This window comes from Sciurus carolinensis, chromosome 10 (genome assembly GCF_902686445.1).
Source record: "Sciurus carolinensis chromosome 10, mSciCar1.2, whole genome shotgun sequence".
Classification (NCBI taxonomy): domain Eukaryota; kingdom Metazoa; phylum Chordata; class Mammalia; order Rodentia; family Sciuridae; genus Sciurus; species Sciurus carolinensis.
Window position 1 is genome coordinate 67,623,674 of NC_062222.1, and position 25,758 is coordinate 67,649,431.

The window sequence follows — 25,758 nt, forward strand, 5'->3', positions numbered from 1 at the left end:
TTCAATTAGACTTTTGTTTGGGTACTGCCATTTCTCCTAAAAGCCGAGTTTGACCACAGAGACTTCATCTACATAAGCTTGGTCAGCTGCCCAATTATAGACCTTTTCTTGCAGACTGTAACAGGCAGAAAGAATTACCTGAGTATCTGCCTATGTTAATTCAAAAGAAATAGTCAACCCTTGAAACTCATCTATAAATTTTCTAGGGTCCTCTGACCACAAACCCAGTTTTTGTTTGCACTGCGTTAAATCAGCCATGGAAAAAAGGTCAAGTATTCTCATTACACCTTGTTCTCTGTCATTCTCTAAACATATTGGACAAATGTTTGAAGATTTTGAACTTCTCGATTGGTAAGATACTCCATTTTGTGTGGTGCTGACTAGGCTATGTTTCTCCCATAAGGGAGAGTATAAAGAATGACAAGAGGAAATTTAAGTGTAGGGTGAGGGGGTGATGGGATTGAAGATTCTGCAGGAGTATATTCAGGGAAACCAAGATTCTCCAAAGTCTGTGTTTCATTATTTTTTTAATCCAAATTGCTTGTATGTGTTGTGCAGGAAAATTCTGCTCGGGTTGCTCAAAAGCACATTTTCCATAGGATCTAATTTTTGTTTTTTGAAGGGAACATGAGCATAACACATTTCCCATGAGCTCCTATGTTCTTGGGGGGCTGGTACAGGGTCATAAAAAGCTGATCATGCAGGATTTCAGTCCATTTTCCTTCTTGTTCACAAAATAGATCAAACTAAAACGTTGTGCTAAAATTTTAAATTCCATTTTTTTTTTTTTAGCCAAATTTCTCTACTTACCAATTTGTGTTGTGGTCATAAGTGAACTGTAATTTCACAGAAGAAATATGAATGGTCAACAAATATATGAAAAATGTTCAATGTCTCTAGCAATTAGAGAAATGCAAATTAAAACTGCACTGAGATTTCATCTCACTCCAGTCAGAATGGCAATTATCAAGAACACAAGTAAAAATAAATTTTGGCAAGGATGTGGGGAAACGGGTACACTCATACATTGTTGGTGGGACTGCAAATTGGTGCAACCACTATGGAAAACAGTATGGAGATTCTTCAGAAAACTTGGAATGAAACCACCATTTCACCCAGTTATCCCACTTCTTGGCATATACTCAAAGGCCTTAAAATCAGCATACTATAGTGACATGACCACATCAATGTTATAGCAGCTCAATTCACAATAGCTAAACTATGAAACCAACCTAGGTGCCCTTCAACAAATGAATGGATAAAGAAAATATGGTATACACACAAAATGGAATATTACTTAGTCATAAAATATATGAAATTATGGCATTTTCAGGTAAATGGATGGAACTGAATATGATCATGCTAAGGGAAATAAGCCAGTCTCAAAAAACCACAGGCCAAATGTCCTCTCCAATATGTGGATGCTAATACACCACAAGGTGGGAGGAGTGAAGAATAGAATTTCATTGGATTAGACAAAGGGGAATGAAGGGAAGGAAGGGGGAATGGGAATGGGAAAGATCATAGAAAGAATTACACATAAGTTTCCTATGTTCATATATGAATATATGACCAGTGTAACTCCATATCATGTACAACTGCAAGAATTGGATCAATCCTAATTAGAATAAGCTATACTCTATTTATGTATAATGTGTCAAAATACACTCTACATGTCATGTATATTTTAAAAGGACAAATTAAAAAGATTTAAATTTAACAACAACAAAAAAAAAAAAAAAAAAAAAACCAAACTCCCCAAGTATCTGGTTCTTTAGATCTGCCTTAATGGAAAAAAAAAAAAAATTAAGAACACATTTAAAAGGGAATTATTTGAAATAGAGATTGAATTATCCATAGGGTTCTTTAAATAGCATACTTCACATCCATCTCTGCGTGCTCTGAATTAGAAGAAAAACAGAATACTATCAATTCCTAACCTAGGATTGGACAACACAAGTCCATTCCTTGAGCAATTTACTGGGGGACCTTCTTGCCCTCAGTAAGTAGATATTTTACTTCCAGGAGTCCCTGGAAATTTTGCAGAATCCTGAAAGGCTGCTCAAGGTCAATTACAAGCCAATTTAAAAGTGGCACAAGATACACACAGAAATTGGGTCTTCAACTTTTTGTGAAAAAGAATGACCATGATATGCTATAATCTAAATATGTCTGACTACTACGATCTTTAATGTAGCAATTAAGCAGAGGCCAATTAGAATTTTTAAATTGGGATTTGGAAGGCTGAACTAGACAGTGTCAAATAGAACCAGATGGAAAAGGACTTATTAAGAACAGAATCCCCTCACACCCACACTCTCCCCCAAGGCTAATGGGAGTCATGTCTCAAGGCAAACTTTTCTAAAAGTGTAAGAATTTAAGGCAAAATGGTACATGTCAGAGCAATGCTAGAATTGCTCCCAAAGGTAGAGTTGTTGTACTGCCAGTTAACTAAGACCTTAAGCAGAATGTTTATCAAGATTATGATATGAAGACAGACACAAGGAGCAATGTTATCATACAGTACCAAAAACATAAACCTGGATAAGAGTTCAGCTTCTTAAGGAAGTCAGATCCTAAGGCGACATGGTGAAGATTTGGGCTTATTTTTTCTTCCATTAGGCACAGGTTCTCTGGCATAATGCTAAGTCTTTGATTCACTTTTAGTTGAGTTTCACACAGGGTGAGACATAGGGGTTTAAGTTCATTTTGCTTCATGTGGATTTCCAATTTTCCCAGAACCACTAATTGAATAGGCTATCTTTTCTCCAGTGAATATTTTTGGTGCCTTTGTCTAGTTTAAGATAACTATATTTATGTGGGTTTGTCTCTGTGCCTTCTATTTTGTACCATTGATCTATGTGACTGTATGGGGACCAAAATCATGACATTTTTGTTCCTATGGCTCTATAGTATAGTTTAAGGTCTGGTATTGTGATGCCTTCTACTTCACTCTTCTTGCTAAGGCTTGCTTCGGCAATTTTGGGTTTTTTATTTTTCCAAATAAATTTCATGATTGCTCTTTCTAGAGTGCAAGAAGTAAAATCAAGAATCAATAAGCGGGATGGATTCAAACTAAAAAACTTCTTCTCAGTAAAGGAGACAATAATGTGAAGAGAGAGCCTACAGAATGGAAGAAAATCTTTACCACATGCACCTCAGATGAAGTTTAATCTCTAGGAAATATAAAAAGCTCAAAAAACTTACCATCAAAAAAATAACTCAATCAATAAATGAGCTACTGAACTGAAGAGACACTTCACAGAAGATATACGATCAAAAAATATAAGGAAAAATGTTCAACATCTCTAGCAATTAGAGAAATATGAATCAAAACTACTATAAGATTTCATCTCACCCCAGTCAGAATAGCAATTATAAAGAATATAAACGACAATAAATGTCAGTGAGGATGTGGGGGAAAAGGTACACTCAGACACTGCTGGTGGAAATGCAAATTTGTGCAACCATTAGGGAAAGCAGTATGGAGATTCCTCAAAAATCTTGGAATGGAACTACCATTTGACCCAGCTATTCCACTTCTTGGTTTATACCCAAAAGACTTAAAATCAGCATATTACAATGATGCAGCCACACCAATGATTATAGTAGCACAATTCAAAATAAACTATGGGACCCACCTACATGCCCTTCAATAGATGAATGGATAAAGAAAATGTGGTATATATACACGATGAAATATTACTCATCCTTAAAGAAGAATGAAATTATGGCATTTGCCAGTAAATGGATGGAGTTGGAGAATAGCATGCTAAGTGAAAAAAGCCAATTCCCCCAAAGCAAAAGCCAAATGTTTTCCCTGGTATGTAGATGCTAATTTGCAATGGGAGGGTGGCTGCAGAAAAATAGAGATACTTTAGATTAGTTAGAGGGGATTGAAGGGAAGGGAGGGGGTATGGGGATAAGAAAGAAATTACAATGAATCAGACATTATTACCATGTGTAGATATATGACTATATGACCAGTGGGATTCTATATCATGTATAACCAGAAGAATAAGAAATGATACTCCATTATATATGTTGTATCTAAGCACATTCTACTGTCATGTATAACTAATTAAAATAAACTTAAATTTTTTTTAAAAGAGCTCAACTTCTGTTCCTTCTACAAAACTTTTACAGGAAGACTTAAGAGTAGAGAGGGGAATCTGTTTTGTGAAGCAAAGGAAAAGTCTGGGGATGTTTGGAAGTATACTGTAGTTATAAAGAATAGATGGATCTTTGGGGGTGGGGGCAGAAATAAGGCAGAGATGGCAGAGGACATTTATGAGAACCAGAAATTTTTCCTTGACAAGTCCCAAAGACAGAACAATTGTCATCCAATGAGCCTTTTATCTGCCAACCTGTTAGAGTGAAAGAGTATTATACTGTATGAATGATATTTCACAAGAAAAAAACAGGAGAGAGAGAGAGAGAGAGAGAGAGAGAGAATGTTTCATCCTGATATGAAAGGAAAAAGGCCAAGATTAAGGCTTAAGACGACTCAGGAGGTATCATTTGATCTGAAGTGTTTAGAATCTGTAGTTATATATGATTTTTGGAGATAGCTCCCTTGGGTATCACCCAAAAGTTAGTCTTCTCTACAGGGCTTTATGTCTCTCTTGCATACTTGATAAAATGTGATATTACTGAATATACTGGGACCAGCCCCTTATTTGTGTCTTTAGGATGAGCAAATAAGTTTCTTCTGAACCAGGAATGTGCTGTTATGTTGACAGTTTCCCTATGATGCTACTACACATCTTGAGGTGTTCTCCCTGACACTGTTGCCCAATTTTAGGTCAAGAAGAACAATTCCCTCCTATCTTCAGTGACTTTATAAGCAAGCACACATTTCTAGGGATGAACCTCTGATTAAGGGAAAGAGAAACTGAAAGTACAGAGGTTTTCAGAGAAAGCCATGCAACAGAAGGGCAAAAGTTAAAATGAAATTTCAGTAAAACTCACCAAAGTAAGTTTGTTGTTCCTTCATGGTCACCAAAGATATGTTACTAAACAGGGATCTGAGGAGATTCCACCAAAGAGAATGGAACCTCAACTTGGCCAAGGGAGGCTCTTGAGCATCTCCACTTATAACAGTGGTCCAGCATGCTTTGCTGCCTGCCATGAAGGGTTATTTTTATTTTATTTATTTATTTATTCTTTTAGATGAAGTTTTATTTCTTTGCTAGCAAAGGAAAAACACAGGTGACTCCCGTTCCAAAGGTAGGACAGGTGGCATTTAAGGAGATAATTTAAAGGCTACATTCCATGTGTTCTCTGTTGGACTTGCAATTCACATGTTAATTTGGGAGAGAGTCATTTCTGAGTTCTTCTGGTACCATCCCCAAGTCTGGCTTACTTCATTCCTATGGTGAGTGTGTTCTCAGGGACAGATAAACCTGCCTAAGATGGGGACAAAAGGTAATCCTGTTTCCCCTAAGGTTGGGGAGAGTGAGAGATTAGGGAGGAGCAGAGAGGGAGGAAGAGAAAAAAAACATGTCCACTTAAAAAATAAGTGGCAGAGGCAGAGCAGCAAGGGCTATATTCAAAGCATAAAATGGGCCCCTGTTACTTTGCCCCATTGTCAATTTCTATATTCTATTTCTGTGGAAAAATGGATGACATCTTCAAGCTGCTCCTTAATGAACGAGGGCAGAGTTGGGGGTAGTAATCCAAAGTCCTCATTCTCTAACAGGTGGGGCATGGAAAATAAGGGTATTCAGCATCAGAGCAGTCCAGAGGTCCACAGTGGCAGATGACAGGTGACTGGACAAGGCATACGTAGGGTAGAGATCATGCTAAGCCAACAATAAACAAGACACCAAAGCATTACATTTTTGTGAACAGTACAAAAGTAATTAATATTTCAGCCAGTCTCTGAAAACTATGAATACAGTAACCCATAATCATATCAGTGAAAAACATATCAAGTTAATCAATGTAGGAAGTTAGGAAGATTTGTATGTCTAGGTTCAAATTAACTTAGGACAAACTTATGACTCTAGAGTCCATTGTGATCATCATTATCACTCCCACACAAGAAGCCTTTTATGGCCTCTACATTTATTTACATTTGGTAGGGCTCACGCAAGTGAATATCTTAAGTCACATTTTTGAAAAACATGTTTTTTCCTTTTAAATATAAATTTAGGAGAGGTTTCAAGATGGCGGACAAGAGGGCGGCTGCATTTCATGTTGCTCCAGGACACAGGATTCAAAAGAGGAGATAGTGAGAGACTTGGGACCAACTCAAAGCTGCTGGGTGATTCTCTGCCATTGGGGAGGTGTCCCAGATGGGGCAGTAGCCCCGGAACGCAGGGAACTTTGTGAAGTAGAGTTGCCTGGCGAGACGCCCCTCCCCCCACTGGAGGGGTAAACACGGACAACTGGGATCATCGTAGAGGAGGCAGCTCAGCACAGCGCTTGGACTCAGAGCAACCACTGGGGCTCCGGGCGGCTGCCTGAGGAGTTGCTGCATGGCGAGCTGTTTGGACTCAGAGCAACCGCTCCTGAACACCGGTGGCCTGCCTGCAGGAGGAGCGCGGTGGGTCACTTGGTCTCCGAGCGACCGCTCCTGAACACCTGGGGGGCTACCCCGAGGAGGAGGAGGAAAAGGGCGGGTCACCTGGACCCGGAGTGACTGCCTAGGGCTACAGGCGGTTGGCGGGAGGAGGAGACGCGAAGTGAGTTGCTTGGACTCCTAGTGACTGTGTCGGAAACCGGGCTGCTGTTAGGTGGAGGAGGTGTGTGGCGGGTCTCTGGGTCTCGGAGCTATTGTACGGGGCTCCAGGTGGCGGGTCAGAGGAGGGGCCCCATAGCCAGGCGATTAGGTACAGAGCAGGGTCCCAGGACCTAGGCGGCTTCTTGGTGGAAGAGCTGCACAGAGACACGCCTAGGGGCGGAGCAAAGGTTCCAGGACTGCGGGCAGATTCTCTGAGGAGAGGCAGCCTAAGGAGACTCGTCTGCGAAGGGTGAGGCTCCCAGGCCCAGGAGGTAGGTCCGGGCCCCTGGGAATGTTGCAGAGGAAGGCAGCCCAGTCAAGGTGGTAGTTGTAGATTGAGGGGAACCTCTAGGAGGGGAACTGACCAGCGAGACCTCCCCACTGGGTGAGTCTTCCCTGCTGGGTGAGGTTTTCCCACAAGGACTGTAAAACCAGAGACACAGGAACAAACAGGCCTTGCCTCAGCCCACAGCCTAGTTCCCCTTTGGATGACCATTGGTCAACAAGTGGAGGCACCTCTGCCCACTAGCAGGGAATATACCCCACCTGAGGGTCACCAACCCTAAAGAGGCAGCTTCCTTGTGGAGCACCGCATTATCAACTTCCTCCAAGACTTCAGGCTACTGAAGAATAAGAGGGGATATACTAGTAATCTTCAGAGATATTATAAATCAATAGAGCAAATCTGCAATATCTTAATGATCCACTGATTCCTGAATGACATGAGAAAACAAGGGAAGAAAATGCCCCAAACAAATCTAGATGTTACATCAATAAAATCCAATGACAGCATGGCAGAAGAAATGACAGAAAGGGAGTTCAGAATGTACATAATTAACATGATCAGGGAAGCAAACGATGAGATGAAAGAGCAAATGCAGGCATTGAATGATAGCACCAATCGACAGTTAAAAGAGCAAATATAGGAAGCAAAAGATCATTTCAATAAAGAGTTAGAGATATTGAAGAAAAAACAAACAGAAATCCTTGAAATGAAGGAAACAATAAACCAAATTAAGAACTCCATAGAAAGCACAACCAATAGGATAGAACACCTGGAAGATAGAACTTCAGATATTGAAGACAAAATATTTAACCTTGAAAACAAATTTGAACAAACAGAGAAGATGGTAAGAAATCATGAACAGAATGTCCAAGAACTATGGGATATCATGAAAAGGCCAAATTTGAGAATTATTGAGATTGAGGAAGGCTTAGAGAAACAAACCAAAGGAATGAACAATCTATTCAATGAAATAATTTCAGAAAATTTCCCAAATCTGAAGAATGAAATGGAAAATCAAGTTCAAGAGGCTTATAGGACTCCAAATACACAAAATTACAACAGACCCACACCAAGGCACATTATAATGAAAATACCTAACATACAAAATAAAGACAATTTTAAAGGCTGTGAGAGAAAAGAACCAAATTATATTCAGGGGGAAACCAACATGGATATCAGCAGATTTTTCAATTCAGACCCTAAAAGCTAGAAGGGCCTGGAACAACATTTTTCAAGCTCTGAAAGAAAATGGAGGCTGACCAAGAATCTTATACCCAGGAAAACTTACCTTCAAATTTGACGATGAAATAAAATCTTTCCATGATAAACAAAAGCTAAAAGAATTTACAAAAAGAAAGCCAGCATTACAGAACATTCTCAGCAAAATATTCCATGAGGAAGAGATAAGAAACAAAGAAGCAAATCAGCAAAGGGAGGAATTATCCTAAAGGAACTGTCAAATAAAGGAGGAACCAAGTTGTGTCAAAAAATAAATAAATAAAATTTAAAAAATGAACCAGATGACTAGGAATACAAATCATATCTCAATAATAACCCTGAATGTTAATGGCCTAAATTCATCAATCAAAAGACATAGACTGGTGGATTGGATTAAAAAGAAAGATCCAACAATATGTTTCCTGCAAGAGACTCACCTCATAGAAAGAGATACCCATAGACTAAAGGCGAAAGGATGGGGAAAAACATACCATGCACATGGAATCAGCAAAAAAGCTGGAGTATCCATCCTCATTTCAGATAATGTGGACTTCAAGCCAAAGTTAGTCAGAAGGGATAAAGAAGGACATTTCATACTGCTTAAGGGAAGCATAAATCAGCAAGATATAACAATCATAAACATCTATGCCCCAAACAGTGGCTCATCCATGTATGTCAAACAAATCACTCTCAATTTTAGAAACCAAATAGACCACAACACAATAATACTAGGTGATTTTAACACGCCTCTCTCACCACTGGACAGATCTTCCAAACAAAAATTGAACAAAGAAACCATAGATCTCAATAACACAATTAATAATTTAGAGTTAACAGCCATTTATAGAATATACCATCCAACCAAGAGCGAATACACTTTCTTCTCAGCAGCACATGGATCCTTCTCTAAAATAGACCATATATGATACCACAAAGCTAATGTTAGCAAATACAAGAAGATAGAGACACTACCTTGTATTCTATCAGATCATAATGGATTGAAGTTAGAAATAAATGAAAGAGTAAAAAACAGAAACTACTCCAACACCTGGAGATTAAACAATATGCTACTATATGATGAATGGATAACAGAAGATATTAGGAAGGAAATTTAAAAATTCCTAGAGGTAAATGAGAACAAAGAAACATCATATCAAAATCTCTGGGACACTATGAAAGCAGTACTTAGAGGAAAATTTATTTCATGGAGCACATTTAATACAAGAAGTAAAACTCAACAAATAAACGACCTAACACTATGGCTCAAAGCCCTAGAAAAAGAAGAATGGACCAACACCAAAAGTAGTAGAAGACAGGAAATAGTTAAACTCAGACCTGAAATCAACGAAATTGAAACAAAAGAAACAATACAAAAAATTGAAAAAATAAATAGTTGGTTCTTGGAAAAAATAAACAAAATTGATAAACCTTTAGCCACACTAACAAAGACAAGATGAGAGAGAACCCACATAACTAAAATTCAGAATGAACAAGGAACTATCACAACAGACACGACTGAAATACAAAACATAATTAGAAGCTATTTTGAAAATCTATACTCCAACAAAACAGAAAACCTCGAAGACATCAACAGGTTTCTAGAGACATATGAATTGCCTAAACTGAACGAGGAGGACATACACAATTTAAATAGACCAATTTCAAGTAATGAAATAGAAGAAGTCATCAAAAGCCTACCAACAAAGAAAAGTCCAGGACCAGATGGGTTCTCAGCCGAGTTCTACAAAACCTTTAAAGAAGAGCTCATTCCAATACTTCTCAAAGTATTCCATAAAATAGAAGAGGAGGGAACCCTCCCAAACTCATTCTATGAAGCCAATATTACCCTGATACCGAAACCAGACAGAGACACATCGAGGAAAGAAAATTTCAGACCAATATCCTTAATGAACATCGATGCAAAAATTCTAAACAAAATTTTATCAAATCGCACACAAAAACATATTAAAAAGATAGTGCAACATGATCAAGTGGGTTTCATCCCAGGGATGCAAGGTTGGTTCAACATTCGGAAATCAATAAATGTCATTCACCATATCAACAGACTTAAAGTTAAGAATCACATGATTATTTCAATAGATGCAGAAAAAGCATTTGATAAAATACAGCACCCCTTCATGCTCAAAACACTAGAAAAAATTGGGATAGTGGGAACATTCCTTAACATTGTAAAGCCCATCTATGCTAAGCCCGTGGCTAATATCATTCTAAATGGTGAAAAACTGAAAGCATTCCCCCTAAAAACTGGAACAAGGCAGGGATGCCCTCTTTACCACTTCTTTTCAATATCATCCTTGAAACTCTAGCCAGAGCAATTAGACAGACCAAAGAAATTAAAGGGATACGAAAAGGAAAAGAAGAACTCAAACTATCCCTATTTGCTGATGATATGATTATATACTTAGAGAAACCAGGAAATTCCACCAGAAAACTTTTAGATCTCATAAGTGAATTCAGTAAAGTAGTGGGATATAAGATCAATGCACATAAATCTAAGGCATTTTTAATAAGTGATGAATCTTCAGAAGAGAAATTAGGAAAACTACCCCATTCACAATAGCCTCAAAAAAATAAAATACTTGGGAATCAATCTCACAAAAGAGGTGAAAGACCTCTACAATGAGAACTACAGAACACTAAAGAAAGAAATTAAAGAAAACCTTAGAAGATGGAAAGATCTCCCATGTTCTTGGATAGGAAGAATTAATATTATCAAAATGGCCATACTACCAAAAGTGCTATACAGATTCAATGCAATTCCAATTAAAATCCCAATGATGTACCTTACAGAAATAGAGCAAGAAATTATGAAATTCATCAGGAAAAATAAAAAACCCAGAATAGCTAAAGCAATCCTTGGCAGAAAAAGTGAAGCAGGGGGTATCACAATACCAGATCTTCAACTTTACTACAAAGCAATAGTAACAAAAACGGCATGGTATTGGTACCAAAATAGAAAGGTGGATCAATGGTACAGAATAGAGGACACGGACACTAACCCAAATAAATACAATTTTCTCATACTAGACAAAGGGGCCAAAAATATGCAATGGAGAAAAGATAGCCTCTTCAACAAATGGTGCTGGGAGAATTGGAAATCCATATGCAACAGAATGAAACTAAACCCATATCTCTCACCATGCACGAAACTGAACTCAAAATGGATTAAGGATCTCGGAATCAGACCAGAGACCTTGCGTCTTATAGAAGAAAAAGTAGGTCCAGAGCTTCAACATGTCGGCTTAGGACCAGACTTCCTCAACAGGACTCCCAAAGCACAAGAAATAAAAACAAGAATTAATAACTGGGATAGATTCAAACTAAAAAGCTTTCTCTCAGCAAAGGAAACTATCAGCAATGCGAAGAAAGAGCCTACAGAGTGGAAGAAAATCTTTGCCAATCATACTTCAGATAGAGCACTAATCTCCAGAATCTGTAAAGAACTCAAAAAACTCTACACCAAGAATTCAAATAATCCAATCGACAAATGGGCTAAGGAAATGAATAGACACTTCACAGAAGAAGACCTACAAGCAATCAACAAACATATGGAGAAATGTTCAACATCTCTAGTAATAAGAGAAATGCAAATCAAAACCACCCTAAGATTCCATCTCACCCCAATTAGAATGGCAATTATCAAGAATACAAGCAACAACAGGTGTTGTCGAGGATGTGGGGAGAAAGGTACACTCATACATTGCTGGTGGGGCTGCAAATTAGTGCAGCCACTCTGGAAAGCAGTATGGAGACTCCTTAGAAAACTTGGAATGGAACCACCATTTGACCCAGCTATCCCACTCCTTGGCCTATACCCAAAGGACTTAAAATCAGCATATTACAGAGATACAGCCACATCAATGTTCATAGCTGCTCAGTTCACAATAGCCAGATTGTGGAACCAACCTAGATGTCCCTCAATTGATGAATGGATAAAGAAAATGTGGTATATATATACAATGGAATATTACTCAGCCATAAAGAATGATAAAATTATGGCATTTGCAGGCAAATGGATGAAATTGGAGAATACCATGCTAAGTGAGATAAGCCAATCTCAAAAAAACAAAGGAAGAATGATATCGCTAATAAGGGGATGATGACACATAATATGGGTTGTGAGGGGTTAGTGTTAGGGTTAGAGTTAGGGTTAGAGAGGGGGGCAAGAATGGAGGAAGGAAGGACTGTATAGAGGGAAAAGAGGGGTGGGAGGGGTGGGGGGAAGGGAAAAATAACAATGAATCAAACAACATTACCCTATGTAAATTTATGATTACACAAATGGTATGCCTTTATGCCATGTACAAACAGAGAAACAACATGTATCCCATTTGTTTACAATAAAAAAAAGAAAAAGAAAATAATCAGAAGCACAAAAATAAATAAATAAATAAAATGTATTTTAGACTCAAAAAATATATATATCAATTTAGGACTGCATAGGCTATACTCTCCTACCGGTGTTTAAGATCAAGTTGGTCAAAACTGACCTTGTTGCTATCTACTCTTAACAGTCAACTAAGATTCCTCAGAGATCACTCTTGATGACATGTGGAAAGCCTCTTGGCTTCTTTAGTTTTCCTCTATCAGTGTTTCCATCTGCCAGGATGAGTCTTCTCTTGGAAGCATAAGGGACATTTCCCTCTCCAATGACCCTCCTTTTTGCAGAATGTGCACTGGTTGGCTTCCTGTTCTCTAGAGTCCTCTCAATCTCCCTGATCAGCAGATCCAGTAGCTCACCAGAGTTGCAGGGCCCAGACAGGGTGCCTGTCATTTCCTGGGTCCTAGCTAACATTACAAATCGAGGGCAAAAATGTTGGATGCTCTTTCCTTGGCCCTTTTCTTCCTTAACTTTGGTCTCCAATTCTTGGTTTTAAACATCCAGCACGCCAGTCCACCAGTCTTAAAGTGGCAATAACAAGTTATAACTTCAATATCTATAATTTTATAGTTATCCCTTTCATTTAATTGGGATCAACATTAGTTCTGTAAGACAGCATTATATCCTGTCTGTCCTATATGTAATTGTTTCTATTCTCAGGTTGTTTTATTAGAAGCAGTATTCTGCAAAATACTAACAAGACAACAGTTATAAAGTTTAAAAGGAAAATAAACAATTAAATCAACAGAGCAAAAACATATTCAGTTGGTGTAATAGCTGTGAACAAAGTAGAATGATTTTTAAAATCCTAAACCTTTATTTAGTTATGTACTATATCCCCTGTTTATTTTGAGATCACAGTAATTTTTATAGCAAAATTTGATCTTTTCAACACTATTCTAAATAAGTTCAAGCCTAGCCTATTTTGGAGCCATGCTAACATGGGGTAAGGTGAGAGCAGAGTTTCACCTCAGGTAAGGTGGGGCTCTTGACAAATAACACAATACAATATTATGTCTCAAATATAAATCAAAGGCTAAGAAAACTTTTAACTTTCTTTTTGTAGAAAAAGTGACAAATGCTTCCATGTTTTACAATGTCACCTTTTAACAGATCACATTCTCCGTATCACCTTCCAAAAATATATTTAAATTCCTATTTGAGTGTGAAGAGTAACACATAGTTGTATATTTAACTATTGACAACAGGTTACTTAATCCAGCTATAAAACATCAAATGACATGAATAATCACCAACCAACCAAATTTGTTATTTATATACAAATCTGATACTATCACTACATATAATTTTACCTTGGAGACACCAACTTGGTAATGTACTTTCCCCTAAGCTTTACATTTAACTAAGTTTAACTTTTAAAGTATAATTTAGAACTCATAGTACACAGTAAAAGTAATCACAGGGCTACAAGGTTAGCAGTACTAGCAAAATTCAAAGGATTGCCTTAAATCTCTTGTACATTTAGGAAACAGCATTAATGATCAGAAATAGATTTAGTCAAAGCAAACAGACATAAGACAGATCTTGAAATGACAATATGACCCTTCTAGGTCAGATACAACATATAAAAGAGAGCACTTATTGAACACCTTGCTAATAAACCTTTCCTTTTATAACTTTATGCATAACATTAGTCTCAGATAGCTATAGTTCTCTGATGTACTCTTATTTCTAGTTAAATATATTTAGGGTGTCCACTATATTGTTTTAACCTAAAGTAACAGTTGTTTAACCGGTTACAAAGTAATAATTTAAAAGACTTTAAAACAGGTACAAACCTTAATCCCTTTAAGACTTAGTTTCCTTAGGTAATTAACTTGATAGATATGAGCAGATCAATGTTTCAGACTGCTTCATATAAGTACATTAAAGTTCACATAATGACTGTCCTAATTTAGCCAATTTAATCACAAACACGCTTTTTGATATTTACCTTCTGCAAATTACTTAGACATTCACAACTTATTTACATCCTTAGTATTGTCCTCTCTTTCCTCTTGGTCTTTTAGCACAATCATATTACTTAACAGACAAAATACTTTCTCATCTTGAAATAGTTTTTTTACCTTCTAATATTCTATGCTAAAATATAGTTTCATACCTATAAATTTCTTTTACCTTTTCTAGTTTTTGACCCCTTGTTAAATTCATATTCTGAAATAATCCTTATGAATGTTATCTGTGCATTTAATTTACACAATAAATTTCATCCCAGGAGACAATTGGACAATCCAGGATATACAAAACCATGCCTTCACCTATTTCTCCCAGGTTGCATTCAAGGGGTTGAAGAACAGGATATTTTTGAGCCTGACCTGTCTCCCTTATCATTATCACCATGCCATCATCTTTAAGTGAGTTCCCCACTGTCAATTGTGCCCAAAGGCTCATTTTGGGCCTTTTTCTTACACTAGGCATATTGATATGCAATAGAGGAGGCCCTTACCATCCTTTTCTTTAGGCTTCCTTGAAGATCCCTTTGTAGAAGCTGCCAACAAACATGGGTTGGCCTTAGTTTCTGTCTTATTTTTTTTTTCCCCCCCTGGGTAGAGTTGATTATTCTTCCATTCTCCCCATGCATTTAGTTTGATGGGAAAACTCTTGTAGCAAGAACTGCTTTGTCCCAGTAATGGATATTCCCTGGCCAATGGGGTGTCCTGTCAGATCTTAAAAGGGGAGACTTTTCCTGTTTCCAGATCATAAACTGACGGTACTGGAATCTATTGCCACATTCTATGTGGGCAACAGTCTCCAACCCTCCAGGCACAGAAGGGGTTAGAAGGCAGGAAAGAGGCCTGGTTTTCTTTGCCCATTTTCTACAACCCCGGCAGTTTTTCTGGGATTTGTTTTCCAGCTAGGGCTAGCATCCATGACCCAGTCTGAGATGATCTGTGGCTGCCTGGGGCAAGACTGAGGAACCGTTCTGGGAGTGCCAGCACTGGGCTTAAAAGAGTGAAATCTTTTTTATCCCTTTCTTCTGGTGTCCTGCTATCTTTGCACACCAGAGGCAGTGTCTTTTGGCACCTTCAACTTGGTTCCTGACTGTTCAGCATCCTTATCATGCAACTGCATAAATGCCTGTACATAGAGAATCTCTTCCATATACTTTATCCCTGAGAGACAAACTTCAACTTTACGATTGTATAATAATCCAGAAAAACCTTTCAAATGCCAGATTGTGTTACAGTTAAACATCTTTCGTTTAGACAGGTTTATCTCTATATATGGCCCATGCAGCCAAGATCTCTCTGCTCAAGAGACGATGGAGCATTGACTACTGGTCAATGCAGCATGACCTATGTCTTAAAGGGCCAGTAACAGATTTAAAAACAAAACAAAACAAAGAAACAGGCAAATAGCAGAGGATCACCAAAACAGGAGTACCCTGTTTCTCCTTTGCTAGCAAAGCAATACAATTTCTTTTCCCTTTTTCTCAAAACCATGTCCTTGTTATTGAATTGGTTATCACGGACAAGGACTGAGATTTGGTAACACACTGGCAACCAAGATAGGACCTTAGAGCAGTCCCTGATCTGGTTTTCTTGAGCAGGTCTGGTTCTCCAGGCAACCAGCCCCCTCCACACACACTTTCATGCTGAGGATACAAGGAGGCTGGTGAGCTTGTTGACAGTTGACCACTGGAAAATTAGGAGAGCAGATGAGTTTGCCTTTGTCCAAAGCAGAGGAGATATTCCTGTGAGTAAAGGGAGGAACTGATGGATCATCCCAACAGCTTCCAAGCTTCTGTTTTGCTTCAGGGAACTCCCTCCTTCTCTTCCTGTACACTACCAGTTGCTCCATTTTGGTCCACTTTGAGAAAAAGGAAACAAAACCCAGTAAAGTCATGACACCCTTGGTTGTCTAATAAGTCCTCCCTGTGTTCAGGCCAAGACCTTCGATCCCACACATCTCCTTCTCTTTATGAAATATCTGGACCCTCTTTGTGGAGACATCTGTGGCTCCACTGATACAGGAGTTATATTTAGCAGGACTCTGGAACCTAGGGATTTTATTGCCTTTTGTTCTGCTCTAGGTCTCATCTATTGGTTGACCTTGCATTCAGGAATTCTGGTTATTTGTCTCCCTATTTGTTGTTCGTATCTCTCACTGTCCCTTTCTAAGACAAGGGCAACACTGAGTCAATAACCACTGATGGTCCCATGGGAAAGATGTTGGCTGAATGAGCCAAAGATGTCTATAAGCCTATGACTGAGAGGAAGATGGTGTTTTACTATGACAGTCTTTTGTCAGTGTATGTTTTGGAAGGGGAAGGAATGTACCCTGTCTGGTACTCAGAATTGTCATATGGTCATTCAGTTAGAGCTGTTCTGTCACAGATAGGAAAATGGGAAGAAATCCCATATGTGCAGGCTTTTTTGTGACTACACAATAAGGAGTCTGAAAGAACAAGGACTAAGTTGACGGTACAGAGAAAGCCACAGCCTCTAGTATATAGGAATAGCAGAGATACAGAAGAGAAGTAGAGGAGGGTTTAATAAATATAAATCTACTGAACCATTTCAATCCTAATTCTAACCTCATGCCTGCCCAGCCCCTTGGTCTGGCACCACCTCTGGCCCCTTACAGCTGTCTTAGTACCATAGGCAACTTTTCAGATAAAGAGAAGATGGAAGTAAAGAGTCCCTCCACTGCTGGCATCACGGGGCTCTGAGTTAGGATCACGGATGGTACCTGGAGATTAAATAATACACTATTATATTATGAATGGATGACAGAAGACATCAGGAGGGAAATAAAAAAATTCTTAGAAGTAAACAAGAACAAAGACACATCATATCAAAATCTCTGGGACACTATGAAAGCAGTACTTAGAGGAAGATTTATTTCATTGGCCTCATTCAACAAAAGAAGTAGAAATCAACAAATAAACGACTTAACACTACAGCTCAAAGCGCTAGAAAAAGAAGAGCAGACCAATTCCAAAAGTAGTAGAAGACAGGAAATAGTTAAAATCAGAGCCGAAATCAAAGAAATCGAAAAAAAAGAAACAATTGGAAAAATTAACAAAATAAATAGTTGGTTCTTTGAAAAAATAAATAAAATTGATAAACCCTTAGCCACACTAACAAAGAGAAAGAGGGAGAAAACTCAAATTGCTAAAATTCGGAATGAACAAGGAAACATCACAACAGACACAAGGGAAATACAAAACATAATTAGAAGCTATTTTGAAAATCTATACTCCAACAAAACAGAAAACCTCGAAGACATCAACAAATTTCTAGAGACATATGAATTACCTAAACTGAACGAGGAGGACATACACAACTTAAATAAACCAATCTCAAGCAATGAAATAGAAGAGGTCATCAAAAGCCTACCAACAAAGAAAAGTCCAGGACCAGATGGGTTCTCAGCCGAGTTCTACAAAACCTTTAAAGAAGAACTCATTCCAATACTCCTCAAACTATTCCATGAAATAGAAGAGGAGGGAACCCTCCCAAACTCATTCTATGAAGCCAATATCACCCTGATACCTAAACCAGACAGAGACATATCGAGGAAAGAAAATTTCAGACCAATATCCTTAATGAATATCGACGCAAAAATACTCAACAAAATTTTAGCAAATCGCATACAAATATATATTAAAAAGATAGGGCACCACGATCAGGTGGGTTTCATCCCAGGGATGCAAGGTTGGTTCAACATTCGGAAATCAATAAATGTCATTCACCATATCAACAGACTTAAAGTTAAGAATCACATGATTATTTCAATAGATGCAGAAAAAGCATTTGATAAAATACAGCATCCCTTCATGCTCAAAACACTAGAAAAAATTGGGGTAGTGGGAACATTCCTTAACATTGTAAAGGCCATCTACACTAAGCCCATGGCCAATATCATTCTAAATGGTGAAAAACTGAAAGCGTTCCCCCTAAAAACTGGAACAAGGCAGGGATGCCCTCTTTCACCACTTCTATTCAACATCGTTCTTGAGACTCTAGCGAGAGCAATTAGACAAACCAAAGAAATTAAAGGGATACGAATAGGAAAAGAAGAACTCAAACTATCCCTGTTCGCTGATGACATGATTATATATTTAGAGGAACCTGGAAATTCCACCAGAAAACTTTTAGAACTCATAAGTGAATTCAGTAAATTAGCAGGTTACAAGATCAATGCTCATCAATCCAATGCATTTTTATACATAAGTGATGAATCTTCAGAAAGAGAAATTAGGAAAACTACCCCATTCACAATAGCATCAAAAAAAATAAAATACTTGGGAATCTCACAAAAGAGGTGAAAGACCTCTACAATGAGAACTATAGAACACTAAAGAAAGAAATTAAAGAAAACCTTAGAAAATGGAAAGATCTCCCATGTTCCTGGATAGGCAGAATTAATATTGTCAAAATGGCTATACTACCTAAAGTGCTATACAGATTCAATGCAATTCCAATTAAAATCCCAATGATGTACCTTGCAGAAATAGAGCAAGTAATTATGAAATTCATCTGGAAGAATAAAATACCTAGAATAGCTAAAGCAATCCTCAGTAGCAAGAGCGAAGCAGGGGGTATCGCAATACCAGATCTTCAACTCTACTACAAAGCAATAGTAACAAAAACGGCATGGTATTGGTACCAAAATAGACAGGTAGATCAATGGTACAGAATAGAGAACATGGACACAAACCCAAATAAATACAATTTTCTCATACTAGACAAAGGTTCCAAAAATGTGCAATGGAGAAAAGATAGCCTCTTCAACAAATGGTGCTGGGAAAACTAGAAAACCATATGCAACAGAATGAAATTAAACCCCTATCTCTCACCCTACACAAAACTCAACTCAAAATGGATCAAGGATCTCGGAATCAGACCAGAGACCCTGCATCTTATAGAAGAAAAATTAGGTCCAAATCTTCAACTTGTTGGCTTAGGATCAGACTTCCTTAACAGGACTCCCATAGCACAAGAAATAAAAGCAAGAATCAACAACTGGGATAGATTCAAACTAAAAAGCTTTCTCTCAGCAAAGGAAACTCTCAGTAATGCGAAGAGAGAGTCTACAGAGTGGGAGAATATCTTTGCCAACCATACTTCAGATAGAGCGCTAATTTCCAGAATCTATAAAGAACTCAAAAAACTCTACAGGAAGAATACAAATAATCCAATCAACAAATGGGCTAAGGAAATGAACAGACACTTCACAGAAGAAGATCTACAAGTAATCAACAGATATATGAAAAAATGTTCAACATCCCTAGTAATAAGGGAAATGCAAATCAAAACTACCCTAAGATTGCATCTCACCCCAATTAGAATGGCGATTATCAAGAACACAAGCAACAATAGGTGTTGGCGAGGATGTGATGAAAAAGGAACACTCATACATTGCTGGTGGGGTTGCAAATTAGTGCAACCACTCTGGAAAGCAGTATGGAGATTCCTCAGAAAGCTTGGAATGGAACCATCATTTGACCCAGTTATCCCACTCCTTGGCCTATACCCAAAGGACTTAAAATCAGCATACTACAGACATACAGCCACATCAATGTTCATTGCTGCTCAATTCACCATAGCCAGATTGTGGAACCAACCTAGATGCCCTTCAGTTGATGAATGGATAAAGAATCTGTGGCATATATATACAATGGAATATTACTCCGCAATGAATAATGATAAAATTATGGCATTTGCAGGCAAATGGATGAAATTGGACAATATCATGCTAAGTGAGATAAGCCAATCTCAAAAAACTAAAGGACGAATGATCTCGCTGATAAGCGGATGAGGACATATAATGGGGGGTGGGAGGGGTTAGAGTTAGGTTTAGGGTTAGGTTTAGGGTTAGGGATAAGGAGTGTGGTAAGAATGGAAGAAAGAAGAACTGTATAGAGGGAAAAGAGGGGTGCGCGGGGTGGGGGGGAAGGGAAAAAAATAATGAATCAAACATCATTGCCTATGTAAATTTATGATTACACAAATGGTATGCCTTGACTCCATGTACAAATAGAGAAACAACATGTATCCCATTTGTATACAATAAAAAAATAAAATTAAGAAATAAAAAATAAAAATTAAAAAGTAAAAAAAAATAATAATAATTCTTAAATTTAGCCTCTTAATCTTCAAGACTTCTTGTATTTTCTAGTCATGGTTACTTATTTTCTTTACTTTAAAGTTATCTGAATGCTCAAAAGCCAGCCACTTTGTCTTTTAGTGCTGAGATTCTGTCTTTTTAATATGGTCTACTCTATGGGAGAGACTATCAACTGAACATTGATTTGATTTACTCTCTTTCATTTCCAATATTTTTGTTTGGTTTTCAATATCCCTCTCCTTACTGAATTTCTCATATCCTGTACTAAGTTCCTCAATTTATTCAGTTGTTTTGCTGTGTTCTCTTGGAATTCACTGATCATTTTTGTAATCACTCTTGAATTCTTTAGCTAATATTGCATATCTATATCTTTGGTATGAGTTGCTGATGAATTATGAAATTTAGGAGATACTGGGTTATCTTTTTTTTTCCTATTTCTTTTATTCCTCTCTTGGGTTTTATGCATCTGTTGAAATAATCTTTTGTTCTTCTTAGAAGTGGGTCATTTTAGGTCACAACCTTCTCTTACCAAAAGTGTCCTCGAGTGATCTAGGTTTTACCATACCTAGTGATCTAGACTAAGTATGGTGTAACAGCCTTTTTGTTAATTGTTTTTCTGTAGGATTGAATGTCTATGAGTGTGACCTGTGTGATCCCCCTACCCATTCTTATTTGAGGCCTGGTCATTGTTTTGGGGTTTTGTCTGTCTTGTCACTGAAGTTTCACTGTAGTTAATTCATATGTGGAGCGAGGTGCACTGTCTCTTGGTTGGGTTTAGTTCACCAGCTGCATCTCTATCCTGTGTTTACTTGTAGTGTCCATGTAGTTTCCCTGCACCACTCAGAAAAGTGGAGAAAAAAATAATAGCAACAAATGAATTGACATACAGTATTAAAATGTATGCCCAATGCCTACTCTGACATTTATAACATTAATTACCACCAAAACAGGAATAGTGGTTAGAAATTTCCAACAGCAAAAACAATTAATAGCTGTGAAATCGATTTGGCATTAAACAGCAGATGTCAGCTTTGCCATCACAACACTAATAACTGCAACAAGAATGGTAGGAAGCAGGAGTGTATAAACCAAACAGTTATGAAAGATGTTAAAAGCACAGTTCATCCAGAGAAAATGGGATAGGAAAGTAAAAGAAAAGCTAGAATGTTAGAAACATGAAAAGAGTGAATGCAGAGATGTAGCAAGTAGTGGATGTTAAAATGATAAAGAAAAAAAAACAAGAAAAAACAAAGCAAGAAGAAGAGAAAAGTTGGTTGAGAAGTGGGAGAAGAAAGGAGAAAAAATAAAACAAAAAAATCAAAATGAACAAAAAATCTTATCCCTCAGAGACAAGGAAAAATTAGTACTGTAAAAATGCTAAAAATGAGAAAAAAGAAACAAATATATGTATATTTGTGTATATATATATATATATATATATATATATATATATATATATACACACACAAACCAATCAGCACAGCAAGAACATCAAAAAGACAAGAAAAGATTCTAAATGACAAATGAAAGAACTGTCTTCACTGCAGTGGTCAAAACTGTCAATGAAGATAAATGGTCACTGCCTGTGTCCAACTATCCCACTACTCATTTCTTCTAGGGTGAGAGAGAGGAGCGGGGCAGAGGGAGGGAGGGAGGAGCAAGGCCTGGGGTTGTTAACTTCCTTTGGTTGCTCATGAAGCTGCCAGCTGGAGTGCTCTAAAACCAAAGCAGGTAGAGAGAGCTTTCAGCTTTTCTTCTTACCAGTATAAGCAGCTGGTACTTAGTTGAATTGGGACTTAGTGACTTTGAGGGTGGTATATGCTGATCGCTGCTTGAAGTCTGGATCTCAGAAGTTGCCCAAGAATTATATAAAGGGAAGGGGAGCCAACCTTCCCCAGGGCACACTCACTCTGCTGCCCACAAATATGGCTTTCATCGGCTAAGTCTCTGAGTGTATTCACACCCACCTGTTTCGTTTTGCAATCCTCTTCAGTTGGTTATGTGAACATCCAGACTCAAAAGGAAAGCAATTGCCTTCCCTTCGAATTTCTTACTTGAATTCCCCAGAGTACAGTCTTCTCTCTGCCTGTTTCAGTCATATTCTGCTAGTACACCTGGACCACTCAGTAGATGCTTACTGGGACAGTATGGCCATGCTTGCTACAATCTCCCATACTTCCATAGCAGCAAGCTGCAGCATGAACTCTTCAAAATGGCTCTACTCTCGGCTCTCCACTTTCCAGTTGCAAAAAGGAGCACTTTTCAAATGCCATTTTGCTGCGTAGTCTCTGGATCAGCTAAGTTCGGACTGTTTTTCTGATCTAAGAATTTTTTTTCCCTGATGAATTTGTCCATTGTGTTTCTGTTTGTGTTATCCCTCCCCTCTGCTGTAAACTAGACACACTGCAACTTCTACAAGGAGCCTGAATCCAATGTATTTTCTTCTTATTCTTTCTTCAATGCACCCAAATTTCTGAGTCTCTAAAAGACTCTGACTGTACAATAGTGAATTTCAGTGAACTCCCTCTTTTCACCTTCTTTGCTCAGAAGCAGCGCTCCTGCTGCTTGTATCTAAGTCAATGAGCAACTGGGAATCCAGCCATCCTCTAATCGGCCATCTTGAAAATCTCTCCAGATTTTGGTATGTTATTAATCCATAGCAAATTACAGATTTATGGACTTTTAAAACTGGAGTGATATAACATCCTGTTTATTTAAAAGAGGAAAAAACTGGTATCAGAGATACTGGCAACTCATAAAGAGTTTCTAGAATTCAATTTTCCTTTTTTAGGTCAAGAAATTAGATTTCTTCACTCCTGTCTGATGAGACAAACAATTATACAATGCATAATATCACAAGAAACAATTATACAATGCATAATATCAGAAGTATTTTGCTTGGGTTCTTTCATGTATAATATGGTTTGTGGTGATTTCTGTGAAATTCTTCTAATAAAATAATTGTCGATGGCAACTGAAAAGAAAGTAATATAAAATCTTTACTGAATATTTAAAATAAATCAAGGTGCTCTTTTTTAATGTCAGGGTAATTCATAGTAAAGAGGAATTTAAGAATGTTTATTAAGAAATAACAACTTTAGGTAGGTAATTGTGAGGCAGATAATCATCATAAAAGCCAAACTCAGGAGGTTCTTCCATAAGCTCCAAGGTGAGAGATCGATTCCCTGGATTATCAAGAATTCTTCACCAGTACATCTGAAATTCAATACAAATAAAGATATAATTTCATTCCTAGTATCTGTCAAATTTTACTCAATATATTTACTGTTTCTTTTCCCAAGAAGCCTACATTTAACCAGCTGTAATCCCTTCATATCTAATAATTAACAATCATTAAATAGTTATAATTTTGTTAGATACTATGCCAAGCAATTTGCAGCTAAACACTTAAACCCCTAAAACAATCTAAAGGGGTATAGATATTACACACATTTAAAAGAGGAGAATTAAGGTTAACAACCTTGGCCACATGTGGAGTCACACTATGTATCAAGTTTCTGGCCTCCACAGATGAACTCATTTCAAAATGTGTAATGCTGCTCTCTTCAAAGGAAATATTGATCAGGTCACTTTTCACTTACTCCTGATAGGGAACCCTCAGCTTTAACGGATGACACCTATGGCCCTTGCTAAGACCATCAAAGCTCCCTGTAGTTCTGCTCACCCACAAGACAGCCATCCTAAAAACACAGGCTATGAATTCTAAAACTAGGACCAAGAGGAGCAAGGGCTTCCAGCCAGAGTTATATTCTGGAGACTCTCGCACCAAGACTGCAATGAGCACTGCAGATACTGAGCTACAGAAAGATACCAACAGGACCAGGAAGGAGAGTCAAACTAAGTAGCAGATGGAGCAAAGCAGGATGTAATATTCTTGCTACAGGTTAGAAAAGAGGCTGTTACAAAAAAACAAAAACAAAAATAAACCCTGATGCAGCCACAATTATTGCCTGCTGCCTTTGTTGTGCATGTCTTCAAATTTAGAAGTTTCAAAACCATGCATGGCCTCTCTTTGCTGTAAGAGAAGCTTCTTCCTTCCCCTTGTGAAGATGAGCCTGATTTAAGTGTGAAGCCTGTGGTGGATGCTTCTCTGGTCCTTCTTTTCCCATATACTTCATCCTGACCAGCAATGTGCCACTGACTTAGTGTTACAAAGATGTCACACCCAGATCAAAGCAGGATAAAGGAAACCCCTTTTCACAGTTTTTTTCCTGTCAGTAATTAAAAATAAATTTGTTATTTCTAAGAATTATTTCAATACTATGTGAAAAATCTGTAAGAGACTTCACATACTGGCATTCTCTTCTCTTTTGTTAATTCAAAACTATAATCAAAACATCAATCTTTCAAAATCTCAAGACAGAGAATTCCCCACATTAAATACAATTTTGACTGAAGTAAAATATACACATGAAAAGCACAGCATGTTCCCATGCATTATTAGTGCACAATGGCTTACTTGGAAGAGTGAGGCAACAGGTTCAGAAACTCTTGTTGACCATAGAAGGACTCAGAATTTTTCTAAACCCAGGGGGATTTTCTACTTCATACCACAATAGAAAGTAAGCAAACCCATTATGACGTTGATAACAAACTTACATCACAGAGCTGGGACGGCAGTTGCCTACTGTTGTATTGAGTCCTGAACAGAAATTTTGTTCCAAAAATTCATTATGCTGCAAAGCCTATGATTCAAGGGGAACAGGACAAGGCAAACAATTTCAAATTTCAAACTCTGAGGTAGGAGACTTGCCAGTTCAAGGTCAGTCTGGGCAACTTAACTTAGCCAGACCCTATCTCAAAATCAATAAAAGGGCTGGAGATAGACCAAAGAGTTAGAGCACGTGCTGAGCATGCTCAAGGGCCTGGGTTAAGTCCCTAGCACTGCGGAAGAGAAAAGTGCCAAAGAAGGATCTCAGTAACACCCTCCAGATTAATCTTTATTGTGATTTCTAAAAATACACCAAGTTTACACTCACAATCTTTGTCACAGCCAATCAACCAAAG

The 25,758-nt window shown here is 37.8% G+C and overlaps 1 protein-coding gene across 3 annotated transcripts in view; it reads right to left on the reverse strand.

Annotated features, from left to right (window-relative positions):
* Nucleotides 1–23,711: 23,711 nt before the first annotated feature.
* Nucleotides 23,712–25,758, reverse strand: part of LOC124995004 (broad substrate specificity ATP-binding cassette transporter ABCG2-like) — a 50,008-nt gene continuing 47,961 nt past the window's right edge. For all 3 annotated transcript variants that reach the window (XM_047567391.1, XM_047567390.1, XM_047567392.1), the window contains 2 exons: nt 25,351–25,436; nt 23,712–23,946 (listed from right to left, as the gene is read on the reverse strand). In XM_047567391.1, coding sequence (XP_047423347.1) covers nt 23,799–23,946; nt 25,351–25,436 — 234 coding nt within the window. In that variant the 3' untranslated portion in view covers nt 23,712–23,798. The remainder of the gene's footprint in view (nt 23,947–25,350; nt 25,437–25,758) is intronic.